Source organism: Acanthaster planci, linkage group LG17, assembly GCF_054643075.1.
Source record: "Acanthaster planci isolate LZ-2023a linkage group LG17, COTS_SCS, whole genome shotgun sequence".
Taxonomy (NCBI): Eukaryota; Metazoa; Echinodermata; class Asteroidea; order Valvatida; family Acanthasteridae; genus Acanthaster; species Acanthaster planci.
Window position 1 is genome coordinate 2,510,093 of NC_141793.1, and position 13,893 is coordinate 2,523,985.

The window sequence follows — 13,893 nt, forward strand, 5'->3', positions numbered from 1 at the left end:
GGGCGTTTCACAAGAGTGCACCTCCAAGAATTTGCAACCCTTTGACCAGTCACAGTGCGTGAAACTTGTCGACCCAAGAGAGGGATTTCACATTAGCGCTGTCCGCGCATATCTGCATCGAAACCGAGGCTCTCTGTGTTTAATTTCGTCGCGCGCGCCTGCGGAGTCCACACAGTACATGGAGTATCTGGTTCGTAAGTGTGACGCCACTTCAATTCAAACCACGCCCACTGCACAAGATACATGGCCATCGCTGGTACGTTAGTTCGCGGTCAATTGTCGTTATTTTTTCTTTTGATTTTACGTATTGAGTCATCCTGAAAGACTCTTCCACAAAACTTTTCAGCCTGAAAAGTCTGAATTTAACATACCTTTATGTATTTTGTGTCTTGACTCCTTACTTTCAATCGTCTGATCGTATTAAGAATTGAATCTGACACATACAGCCTCGTTTTCAAACGCGCAGGTCGACACTCAAAGCGTCGTATTGGGATCTATCTATGCGCATTTAGAAAGGGTTGATAGATGTCACGCACTGTGATTGGTCAACACGTTGCAAACTCTTGGAGATTCACTATCTTGAATCACCCATAATCTATTTAATGTATCATCATGCTTGTTGCTCTTTAATATTTATATTCTGTGTGTTTTATTTCTTAGGCTGGCGCTGAGATATCCACAGTGAAACCAGAACAGTATGCCAAGCGGTTCCTAGACTTCATAGAAAAAGTATTAGTATAAGGTAAACAGTAACAACAAAAAGAAAAACATAAAAAACAGATTGATTAAAAACGGTGTAATCTGGTGGTTAAGTGGGGCCAAGTTGACTGAGCCTTCAAGCAGTTTTTTTTTCTTCTCTCTTGTGCTACATCGCTAAGCAGCTGAATTCTGTGCTTAATCTGTTCGGGTGGCATGCGGTGATGTTATGGACGGTGACAATGCCTGTTAGCATGAGAAGCATCTGCTTAGGCTGAATTGCCAGGGGGAGTTGCTTGCATTACGTACCTTGATGCTGTGGAGGGGTGTAGAGAAAGGGGGCGCTGACAATTAGTTTTCAAGTGATTCTTGGCGATGGTGCCGTTTATTTTAAGAGGGCTGAGGAGAAAAGATTTTGCAAACAACAATATTTGGAGCAGAATCCAGGAACTGCAAAAGTCATGTGGGCTGGAATTTCAGAACCTTTCATAATCTGTCAGTGGATCTGTGGATTCTGGAATTAGAGGAGCAAGAATTTGTAGATGCCACAGTTTATAAATACTGGCATAGAGTAGAGATATATCAGTGGATCTGTGGATCCGGTGAATCTGTGGATTCAGTAGATCCAGTGGATAGATGGTCCCGCTGGATTTGTGGATTCAGTGGGTCTCTGTATTCAGTGGATCTGTTTTTTCATTTGGTACTTGTGGATCCAGTACATTGATGGATCCAGTGGACAGGTGAATTCAGTGGATCTTTGAATTTAAGAGAGTTGACATCAAGGTTGGCGTAGATAGGACAATCACTGTAAACTTCAGAATCCACGTTGCAAGTCAGCCCGGGTATCTTCTCATGAATTTTGTGAAAGCTTCAAAGAAATATCATTGAGAAAGTGCATTTTAATGAAAGCAGTGTGCAGGCTGTAGCCTTGCCTGGTCCGACTAACAGTCAACACAGATATTGCTACGGAGTTGCCATTCACGTCACAGGTACCCAGTCTGAACCCTGGCTGTCAGTGTGGGCTGAATAGTAGTGCAAGTACGTTATAAGCTGCAAACAACTTTCCTCAAAGCTGGCGGCGAAGATCAGAATGAAATTAAACGTTTTGACTACAGATGGCTTTTTTGGATGTGCAACTTGCACAGGAAGGAATGCATTGGCGACCAGGCCGTTGAAAGAGGAAAATGTGTGGCAAACTTGTTCTGAGATGATAACCGCTTGCTTTTGGAAAGGAAGAATGAATCCCGACATGTTAACAAAAGTGCTCAAAACTTGGTCAGTGCCCTTGACAACCTTCCTGTCTGTAGGGATGGCCCAGCAAAACCACATACAACAGAAAATAGGATAATTGACGTGATGTGTACAGTGAAAGCATTAAGTGTAAACATTGGTATACGGTGTGTGCAAACTCGATTGAGGGCGCTGTGTTCTGGCAAAGCTTGGCAATGACAGGCACATCAGTAGGGAATGGCCACAGCCACTTGCCTACGGTTTCCATGGATGCACTGTTGGCAGAATTGGGATGAGGCCAGAGTTTTCTTTTTTTCTCACAGAAATGTCAGATGTCAAAGGCCACTGTGCTGTGTGCATGTTCCAAGAGTGGCATTAAGAAGACTGGGAAACTCTTGTCAGGACCCAAATCGTTATGTCATTGATTTGTGTATTGCTTTCTGGTGAATGATTTTTTTGAAATCGAAGAAATGGTGTTGTGTAAGCAGCATTTTCAGTCATCCCAAACAGTCTCAGAGGAAGCACATGTCGATGAAGCCACCTATGTTGTTTCTGTGTGGAAAAGGAGGCCAGCCGTCTTGGTTAGAATTACTTTCTCTTGGAATTTTTGAGTAATAGTTCTTTGGGCTCACTCAGGTTCACTGCCTCTCGATTCCCGCAAACAGTATTATGTTTAAAAAACAAGACTTGTGCAGTTCTCCTAGAAGGCAAATACTAGGACACAATGCTGTCAGCATTCAAGAATGTGTGTCCATGTTTGTGTCATGTTTTGCTCTGTGCTCGGGTTTATATTTAGAATAGCTTACTTACTTTGATGAGTCTTACGTATTTTACCATTTTTTTTAACGAAGCAATAGTGAGCCCCATGGTAGCCATATTGGTCTGGTTCCTGGAATTCAGGTTCACAAACACTACTTTAATGAGTGACTCTGTCCAGCACCAGACTCATTAGGAAACATAAGGTGATAGAATAGTGTACATAACAGTGTATTGTAGTAGCATTGCTGCATTTACAGGAAAGAAATTACCGGTTTACACATTTGCATGTCCGTTGTGCTCAAAACTGAATGAGAATACGATATTTTTAGTGCATTGAAGATATTTAAGGACCATACCCGTCTTTGCATATTTATTTCAAGGTTGCTGACCACATTTTTAATTTAAAAACGGTGCATTTGACAGAAAAGACTAAGAAGAAATGGCTTGGAATTTGTTCTTTTGGAATAATTCAATCCCACTGTATGAATTTCCAATTTCCTTTTTGTTCACTTTTACCGTATAACAATAATTTTTCTTATTAAGAGAAATACATCCATGTTTTTTCCTCGTTTGTAAAATAAAATTGAGGCTGAAACAAAGTTAATGCCTCCAAAACTCAGAGTACAAATTAGACTAAAGAGTGTGATCAGATGACCCGAGGAATGCACCAGGGCCAGATCTGACCAACCGTCTGTATGTGCTTATTTTGTTTGGTTTATTTTAGCTCAAAGCTGTCATTGAGATTCGTTGAAAATCTGGAATCGTTTCCCTTCCTTTGCCCTGGCGTAAACATTGATTGAGGATTCATACATGCGTGTATACTAATAAGAAAATCTTGAAATGTCCCTGTTCTTCGTTTTTGCATTTTTTGTGTCCTTTCTCAAGCTAGGCATGCATAAATGCTTTGCTTGCTACTGTAAGGTTCGACCAATAACCAGCCTTCGGTTCTGGGGTTGTGTAATTTTGTTGCATATCATTGCAATTAAATGCGTTTAGTTTAGTGTATATTAACAAATTTGTCACATTGCAACAGACTGGATGCTGTGGTTATGCCATTACGACCAAGTCAACACTTTGCTATGTAAAATTTCAAATGCCCCATTCTGTAATACGGGCGATTCACAGTAGTGCACCACCAAGAGTTTGCAACACATTGGCCAATCACAACACGCGAAATCTGTCGACCCCTTTCCAAATGCGCAAAGGGTCGGCAGATTTCAGGCATTGTGATTGGCCAACGCGTTGCAAACTCTTGGTAGCCCACTTTTGTGAAATGCCCGTATTGCAATTCTGTAAAATTAAGTAAATGTTTTGTGCTGGGGGGGGGGACGCAAAAAGTGAAGAATACCACTTTCAGGTTTGTAAAATATTGCAAAGCCTGAGTGCTGATGATTTTCGTTCGTTTTTTTTTGTGTTATTTTTGGGCCATGGATACATCCAGTTTTGGGTTTTGTTGTCGCAAGGCATGTGTCGCATTTAACAAGAGAGTTTTTTTTGGGGTGCTAGCTAATTAATTATTTTTTTTATTTGTTTTGGCGTTGATGATTTGGTCAAGGGGTCAAGAGGTGTGCTTTAAGCTTGACTGAGGTCAAAGGTCGCGTGGCATCTGGCGTTTACCTCAGGTTCTCCAAAGAAGGAATTTGACATCTGTCATTTGAGCCCATTTTTCAATGAGACGCCTTGTTCTTAGTTCTGGCTTAATTTGAAGAAATGAAATGTTGTTTCCGAATTTCGTTCACGTTGACTACCGCTGGGCTTGGAGATCCTGCCTGTTGCACGTAGAAAATATAGTTTTAAATAGCTCTGAACTCGACTGTTGTCTTGGAGACGTGGGAGGTTATAAAGAAGTAATTATCGCAAGAAATGTTCAGTATTTAGCCAGCCTGTTGTTTGTCCCGGAGCTGTTCTGTCCTAATCTTGTCATTCCACATTCCCGTTCCGTATTTGCGTTTACTGAACTCTTTATATTATAGCCGTATATTAATGAACATTAAAGTACCGTGGATTGGGAAAAAACGATGCTTCTGCTGCCATTGAACTCATAAATGCGGATTTATTTCGGCAGAGTTCTGAACACAGTTGAAGCCGTTTTTTCTCGCAAAATTAATAGTTGACATTTTTTCTATGAATGTGTACATTTTAACTGTATCGTGCTTCCTTCTTGTCACAACTGTACACTTAATAACGCCTGTATATTATACGTGTGCGATAAGTAATTGAGAAATTGTAGCATTTAATAAGCCATGCTCTTTGATTGGTCAGTGTGGAGTTGTGAATAGCCAATCCAGTCACAGCAAGTTACTGATAGGATTAATGGGCGTCGGATACCAATAGGCGGCGCTGTAAACTTAAGGGGTCTTTTTTTGAGGAACTTGCAATACTAGCTGGGGCTGAATCTTGTGTCTGATGGTCCAGAGGTTTGTCCAGGACTTGGCCTGTTTCAAATACGCAGGGTAATACTGACTCTCAACCAAAGATCGTATAGCGCTATACGATCTTTGCTCTCAACAGAGCTGTCGCCTCGGTAAACGGAAAAGGAGGACACGTTGAACGACGCATGAAATACGTACTGTACACTTCATGAGCACAGTAAGCATTATGCCGCACGTCGTTCTACGTGTTTTCCTTTTCCGTCTACCCTATGGCTTCATTAATGGCTATACGGCTTTGGGGTACTGGCTGAGCCTCTAACCAGCTGTTCCATCAGTTTGGATCGGCTTGCCATTCAGTGCCCGATCATTGGTCGTCCAGGCTGTGACGTCGCGTTGTTAGGAGTGAAAAGGCTCAATGTCTGCTGCGGCAAATCGTTAATTCTTGAGAACCGAAATTTGGACCAATGCCAAGGTTAATTCTTGAGAACCGAAATTTGGACCAATGCCAAGGTTAATTCTTGAGAACCGAAATTTGGACCAATGCCAAGGTTAATTCTTGAGCACTGAAATTTGGACCAATGCCAAGGTGTTATGGGGAATTTTCAGCCTGTGACGCTTGACCCCACAACGCCACGCGGTCTGCCAACAATGAGCGGCCCTTCCAACTCAGTAACTTAATAAAATGACTGGATGGCCAGCAGGGACAACAGACTTTTGGGTGGCTTACTTTAGGCAGGGTCAGTGTGCCAGAAAACGGAAACGTTCTTGAGGGAAGGATTATTATATGTACCTGCAAAATGCTAGCCCAGCTTGATCAAGCCACCTGAAAATGTTAAGGTCTGAAATTATAGTGACTTACGCCTGTGGAATCGCTTATTATTTCAGAGGTGGGTTAACAAATCCAGCAGGAATTAATGACCATGACATAGTCCGTCACTGATCTCGTTTCTATTTATGATGTATGTAAAAACCACATGCGGGGATCAGCATTAAAACTATCTGCGCATGGCTGTCTAATGAATAATTCATTCATTATTAACATGTGACTTTTCGAAAATCCGAAATACTGATGATGTACATACCGGTACTGGATCATGTCGCGAGTGTACGCGTTAACCATCACATTTTAATAGAGGAAGCCGGCGGACAAGTTTATTCAGAAACGAGGTCTTTGACCGTAGAAGTTGAAAAGTTCTGTAATGATTATCGTCTATAGTCCGTAAGTTGAATGTTGGCGTATAATGTCGTATAATGATCAATAATGTAAAATGCAATGTAATAGACAGAGGTTGGGAGGAATAAATTTAAAATGAAATACAACGATTTTTTTTTTGCATTACAGCGTTTGTATGTTGAGATCCGTTGTCTTTGTGTCTTGTGAAGAATACGGACGTTTCACAAAAGTGCGCCTCCGAGAGTTGGAAAACGCGTTGGGCAATTACGATGCGCGACTATTGTGAATCGCCCGTATTTAGTTATGGCAGTTTAATAATATATTGAATAACATGTTCAGCCATATGAACTTGCTTGTCACACCTGAAACTTTAGTTACATGTTTCAATCTTTGGTTTTACTGAACGGGTTTTAGCAGCATGAAATCGACATAGGTTTCAAAGTAAAAAGTGCCTACCAGGAATCAGCGGTATCTCATACAGGAAAGCCTAAGGTTACACCATTACGAAAACATGCACACTTTAATTTTATCCCACTTCTGACACCATTATATGTACTTCATGTGGATTTAGTCCAAAGCAACTGTTTCTATTGTCCGCACCCCACCTGCAGACGTCGCGCCTGTGAAATTTGCCATCTGATCAACGCGTGATGTCGTGTTTATGTCGGCGGGTTGGCGCTGCCGCTTCTGTGTAAAGCAGATAGGGAAGGCCTTCTTGAAACACCGGCGGTAGTTCTCCCCCATGAAGGCGTAGACGAAGGGGTTGGCGGAGGAGTTGGCGTAGGACAGCGTGTGCGCGGCCATCTTGAAGATGTACGTGGCGTCCGTCTTTGGGAAGTTGGGATCCAGCCGCATCCAGAGGTTGATGATGTAGATGGGCAGCCAGCAGACGGCGAAGACCAGCACCACCACCAGCACCATGCGGGTGACCCGCCGCTTCTGACGGGCGTTCTGCAGATTAGCGGCGTTGTCGGGCTCGCCGGGCGAGACGCGGGACCAGAGCTTACGGAGCATGATGCTGTAGCAGACGGTGATGATGAAGATGGGGATGACGTAGAGGAGGATGAAGCTGAAGACGGCGTAGCCGGGGAACATGAGTTTGGGATCAGGCCACACCTCGACGCACACCAAGGCGTTTTCTCTCTCGTCGAAGTTCAGATTAAAGTAGACAGCCACGGGGATCGAAATCAAGAACGATCCTGTGAAATTGAGCAGCGTGGACAAAAAGCCGAAAAAACCCCTGTAACTTCGTGAAGGAAGGACCTCAGTAGGCTTAAAGTACTTTTATTCCGATGACTCTTGATAAGAAAGCATTGAGTATGCTAAGTGTACACTCTCTTCACCTTGTGACGGAGTGTTATTAATGTTGTGTTTCATTTGGAAAGTATTTGGAGTTCGATTGGAATAATTTTCATATCCAAAACGGGGGAATATTGGATGGTAACTTGTTTTACGCCACCGTTAGTCTCAAAAAGAAGGGATTAAAAGATACATTTTAAAAATTATTTTAAAGAAGGCATTATGGAAAACTGGACATTATTGGGAGTTTTCGGAAATGCAATACTCAATTTTCCCAACAGCAATATCCCGGCGATATTTGACAGGGAATCCTGAAAGTCCCGAGGTTAAGTGGTGAAACGATACGTCTGCATTGGATAACACTGCCCTACCCTATATAGCCTGGGTTAGCGTGTATTTCTTACCGATCCAGATGCAGGCGTTGACGATACAGGCGACCTTGGTGGTGCGTGATTTGAGCGATCTGATTGGATGGACTATGGCCTGGTAGCGGTCAATGCTCATGGCCGTCAGCGTCAGGCAAGTGCATTGTCCCGTCACCTGTGGATTGATGACAAAATAAGGCTACGTTTTTCTCCTAAATATCGTGGTTTGATTGATTGATTAATTAATTAGTTGTTTAATTGACATTGATTGATTAATCGATGATCGATTGATTTGCGATTGATAAGTTGATCGATTGAAAATTGATTTCTTTTAAATCTTATACATATAAACAAGAAGAAAAAACCTTAAAAAACTAAAGATATTACCAAAAAGGTATGAAAACAGGCTGTCTAAAACGAGCATTATTAAACAGTATAAAAACTTCCGTCGGAGGAATTATGTGTTCATCTCATTTGAAAAGGAAATCCTATCTCTCCCAAAATTAATGTTCTTTCCAATAACTACAGAAGAGCCTGCACATAATACAGGTTTTCTTGGAAGCGATTTCATACAACAATAATAATTTGCATTGGACATTGTACATTTCCGCGAATTTGCAAGTTCTAAGCGTAAGTTAAAAAATGCGAAGACCTGGCGTGGTGTACAGTAATTACCGAAAAGTCTTGTTTAATAAAAAATTTTATTGAAAGTGTAAGGGAAACTGCTCTTAATTTGAAACCTGAAGTTTCAGTCCGTAAGTTCTGTGAATGTTCATTTACTGTCGATGTTTGTTGGGGAAAAAGTGCTTCGAGAATCGTAAAAGTTGGGACAGAGGGACTCGACTCTCCACCGTCCGACATTAATTTCTGCCCATTGATTTTTACGAGCCTCATTCCTTGCTCAACAACAGCCAGAATCAATCAACGGAAAGCGTAGCATTCCCAAGAGCAACGTTCTGAATTTAGGTGATCGAAACAGCTGAGGAAGAAGAAGAAGAAAAAAAAAAAGAAGGAAAAAAAAAAGAAACAAAAAAAACGTGTGACGACAAATTGGAGACGACGGAGGTGAGACGCCCGGTACACCGGATAAGACCGGACGAGTCCCGCGCGCAACATGCACTTGGGGAAGAAAAAAAATCTGACGAAAGGGCACCACCGTAAAACGTCTTTCCCGCGACGGTCGAGTCGTTTTTTTTCCTCGTGCCGGAGAAATACGAATCTGACGGCGCGCCGTTTTGGGTCAGAAGCAATCATCGGCTTGGAAAATAAAGGCCCCGGGGGAGATTTCTGATCACCCTCTTCCTATTCTGTGGTATTTTTACGGAGGTAAAATTTTCGGATTTTCATTAGGGACCTCTCATGATTTGTTACGATTCCAAGCGTAGGTACCAAAAGCATTCAAGTCATGGTGCTCTCTTGATAAATTAAAAAAAGGGAAATACAACGTTTAAGTACTACATCTGACCGCTCTATAAGCGGAAATTAGAGCAGTGTGCCGAATACTTGACAGAAGGTTTTTTTAATCGGGAGACACGGCGTGATGGAAATAAAAAGGAGATTCAAAAATTGGAGGCCACTCTTCATCGTCAGCACAACTTAGGCTGCATCCGAATCTCTTGTCTAGAGCTAGGTCTTCGCTCCATTGGAAATGCGTGGAGATACGTAGACAATAGACCTAGCCGTAGCTCTGGAAGCCCGTTTCGGACACGGCCTTACATCGTCTTTTATCTTGTATTAATTGCAAATGGACACTAAAGGGTGTATTATTCACGTAACAAACTAGTGTGGAATCCTGTCTCTGTACTGTATGTTTATCACCGGATACAAGACCGTTTACGTCAAATTCAATCTGATTTTCACATATTGCTGTGACTTCGTACACGTAAAAAGCACAGAGAGGGCTAAATTCAGCCCGGAGCAGATCAAACAGTGGCCGCTCCGGCGCCATCGGGATTTGAATTATAAAGCGGCCAACCAACCTGGAAAATTGGACGAGAAAATGAAGTCTATCTAAAACTATCAATTTGAAGGATTCGTTTTCAGACTAATTTTCAATGAACCAATAGAATGTCGATAGTCACTTTGCCTACCATTTTGAAAACCTGTTGGCCGACGTTTGTCACGTGACATAACAGACAACCGCTTCGGCACGTAAAAATGAACATATATCATGTTTTATGCAGCTAGAAAAAAATCATTCCATATCCATTTCCTTTTAGAACTTCTACATTTCATTGTTACTGAAAAAACAGGCTCGTTTTTCATAGTTTTATTTGAACCTACAGAGGTAGCTTTTCGAAACACTGTAACAAAGCACGCAATCGATTCAGAAAGCAAAAATACTAAAAGAAATGTATGAGTGACATTGCATCGGCTGCACGATTATAATCTCTGGAAATCATTCGTGGGCATCACGTTATGGAAATCTTGAATTTGCCCCTGAAACTCACCTGCATCATGTAGAAGACAAACTTGCACATGAAGGCGCCGAAGAGCCAGTCGCGGGACACGAAGAGCGTAGCGGTGAACGGAGCGCAGCAGAGCAGGAAGGAGATGTCAGTCACGGCCAGGTTGACGATGTAGTAGTTGGTGACCGTCTTCATGTGGCCGTGGCGCACGATAACGTACATGACCAGCGAGTTGCCCACCACGCCGCACACCGTGATCAGGCCGAAGATGACGGGGATGAGCCAGGCGGCCCGCCCAGCTGTGGCCTGCTGGACCGCGGCCGTGCTCTCGATCTCGGCCGGGGTCGAAGCCACCGAAACGGTTGCGTTAGTGGAAGCCATATAGGCCTCTGGCCCAGCTGACGTGATCTCGGTGGGGGTTACAGTTGAACCGAGGAGGAACCCCAGAATGTGGGCCGTAGTGGAGGCTGGTGTCGCGGTTGCCATGGTAATTGGATGATTTTTACGGAAAGCTTTGTAACAGAAGTTTCGACGCAGAGAAAAATGACATATAACTACACAGTTCAACACAAGTTAACATACAAAAATTTCGAACTGTTAATTAATCATCATTTTGCATCAGTGTTGGAGTAGTCGATGATGGGGGAAGCCACAGATGGAGTCCTATATTGCCTCCTCATGATCGTATTGCCTCCTTCAGGTTTACACGAGTTTGTTGGGATAATTGAAAATATTTCAGTGAGGCCATAAGAAAGAGCAACACACAAAAGGCAGGCTGTCTGAAATCTGAGATAACAATGACAACATCAGAGAAACTTATTTTAGAAAAAAAAACATCTTTGATGATACTTGATGTTCTTTCAGCCAGTTCGCTAAAAAAAAAGGCCTTGGCCTCAAAGTAACTCTCACACCCCCCCGCATTTCTCTACAATACTCACTCCACGGGCTTCAGTGATTCCTTCTCCCGAGAGCTCGGACGATTTGAGACCCGCATCCAACCTCACCGCGTCAAGGTTTCTCACGATCTGCAGGAACACGTCCGGGACACTGCGTGATCGCTGACGATGCGATGACGCACGGGCCGAGGCGGCGCTCTATTGCCCCAGATTTATGGGACCCTAGCTGCGCAGTCGCCTGACAGCGAAATTATGTTTCACACAACACGCTGGGTAAACTTGACTTGAATAAAGGCTGTAATGGAGGTTTGTTTTTCCAAAGGGAAGTCCAACACTTCAACAAGGGAAGCTCCCACGAGGCGTGAAGACTAGTCTGGTCTCAATAAAACGAAGCATAGGAATGTACATGTCATGGGTGTCCCCAGACAGTTGTGTGCTAAAAAAAAGATCTGCCTGACAGAGGCCACTTTGGTGTCTATCACTTGCGCAAACCACAGCAACTCACGCGCTTTGGGGGATATTAGAATGAAGCACTGCAAACAAACTTCAAAATACTTGGGCAGATTGTGCCGGTTCTGCCAGGTAGACTGGCACCAGTCGCTGCTCTCTTAAAATCTGTTTCTGTTGTTTCAGTGAGCAAAAAGTATGTAATATTCCCCGTACTTTGCAGTCTCAAAAACTGTCACAATTTTTTTTTGGGGGGGGGGGATTAGCACTGACAAGACCTGGGGCTCTCCTTTCTTTTTCCGGAAAGAGAGTATTATATAAATAAAATTGCACTACTCGTGCCCACTCCACTACAACAGTTAAAAACTTTTTAAACTCTAGATTTTTACATTACAGAATATTTCAAAAGATCTCATTCTACTTGTGCTCACTTTGAAAATCAAATCTTCATGGCAAATCACACACTTTGTTTCTTTCAAGGTGCTTCTTGACAATACATTTTATAAACTGCATCACGCCAATGCTTCACGATGTTTACGATGTTTTCGATAAATGACACGGCTTTTCTTTCTCACAATCACATTAAGATTATACCCTTCGTTTGTCGTTGTATGGCTTTCTGTGACGCCTAACGTACGCAACGTAAGTAGTTGGAGGTTTAGTCCGGCAATGATTACATCGCCCAGTTAGCCGCAACCGGGTGACTAGAACAAGTCTATCCCCTTGCGGACGTGAAATTTCATCGGGTCTGCTGTGTTTATGTTTATGAGAAGGGAAACGTCAAAATAAACGATGTTTTGGGGGATTGGGTAAGAACCTTTGCGAGAGAGGATTAAATGAGGGGGCCTGGCAATACATCAGTGGTTCAGGATGAGATAAACGAGTGGATACTATTTTTATGAAAAAATCATGAAAATAAAGAAACGCTGATTGAACTGATTGGAAGAAGTGGACACAGATTTTCCATGCATTGTACATCTACATGTATAAGCAGCAATACTTGAACGTTTTTGTCTCCAGTTTAACAAAACTATTTTGGCCCGTGATGCATAGGCATCACACAAGATTTTTTTCCGGGGATGGGGGGGGGGGCAAACCACGTTTTTCTGGGAGGGTGAGATTTTTTTGAGGGGGGTGGCACTTATGAGTTAAGAAGTGATAAACCATGAACAGTGGGAGTTAGTCAATTTTGACAGGTTTTTTTCAAGTAAAATGGGTGATTCTGATCGCTTTTCATCTCTCTTCCTTTCGTTTTCCCACATTTGTGATTTAATTTTTTTCCCCTCCTTGCGACTTGACGCCCATGTCGTGAATCGAGTCCCCTGTGCTTTATATTTCGTGAGGTAATTTTGAAAATCGAAACGACCGCCCCTGGTGTTGTTTTGTGACACCCAAATGTCTCATCCTGATTCGGTAGTGACTTAATTACTTGCACTACCCAGTGCACTACATTGATGGATTTTTGGCATTACTTTTGTCGTCTTCTGAGTGATCATTGGGTATGATTTATTAAACATTTGATAAAAGTAAAATGTTTTTCATATGTTATATTTCCTTGGGTAAAAATGAAGGTTTTTCATAACAGTACGATTATAATTGTAATCTGTTTCGAAAACATAATGCAATGATGAAAGTCATATTTTGTTTTGTTCCAGCGGAGAAACTGAGTCCTCGAAACTCAAATTTATGTCAAGGAAATGATGAAGTTTCGCATTTCCTCCCTCTAATCAGTCACATCCATTAACATTTTGTTCCCATCTCGTGTATAAACAAACAACGCCACAGTCACTGCACTTCAATGATCATCACTTTTTTAAGCCCTCGCTGATGATCTGAAAAACACGTGAGGAGTGGACCAACGAGCCACACGCGAGGCTCACATTAAGATCGTGGGATGCGGGATGCGACGAGAAATCCGAGCTAGTTTTTCCCGGGCGATCAGGAGGCCAATTTGCGAAATTGATCACCTTTTTTGGTGACGCTCTTCTTTCAGGATTCGCAGTAACAAATCTTGCACCGAGAGACGGCTGTCTTGACCCCGCCATTCTCGGAACCAGTGCGCCCTTGCAGGCTTTTTTTGCCACAAACATCTGGAGATATTTTCCCTTCTTAATTTCAGCCCCACCGTACCGCGGGCCGAATAACATGCCATGTTTACTGCTCCCATAGCTGATCGAAAGAAAACTAGATACATGTAATTTCAGTTCAGTGCATCTCTTTGCCTGACTATACGAAAATGTTTCGAGG

General features: G+C 42.6%; 2 protein-coding genes across 2 annotated transcripts in view; one reads left to right on the top strand and one right to left on the bottom strand.

Moving 5' to 3' along the window:
- Nucleotides 1–6,377, top strand: part of LOC110982582 (phosphatidylinositol 5-phosphate 4-kinase type-2 alpha-like) — a 40,089-nt gene extending 33,712 nt beyond the window's left edge. Inside the window, exon 9 of the mRNA XM_022241095.2 lies at nucleotides 661–6,377. Within this exon, the coding sequence (XP_022096787.1) occupies nucleotides 661–741 (81 nt within the window). The 3' untranslated portion in view covers nucleotides 742–6,377. The remainder of the gene's footprint in view (nucleotides 1–660) is intronic.
- LOC110982618 (G protein-coupled receptor 54-like) lies at nucleotides 6,182–11,670 on the bottom strand. Its single transcript, XM_022241166.2, has 4 exons — nucleotides 11,242–11,670; nucleotides 10,346–10,815; nucleotides 7,935–8,070; nucleotides 6,182–7,430 (listed from the first exon to the last, which is right to left on the bottom strand). The coding sequence occupies exons 2-4, from the start codon at nucleotides 10,787–10,789 to the stop codon at nucleotides 6,799–6,801; spliced, it is 1,212 nt and encodes a 403-aa protein (XP_022096858.2). The 5' UTR covers nucleotides 10,790–10,815; nucleotides 11,242–11,670; the 3' UTR covers nucleotides 6,182–6,798.
- Nucleotides 11,671–13,893: the final 2,223 nt, after the last annotated feature.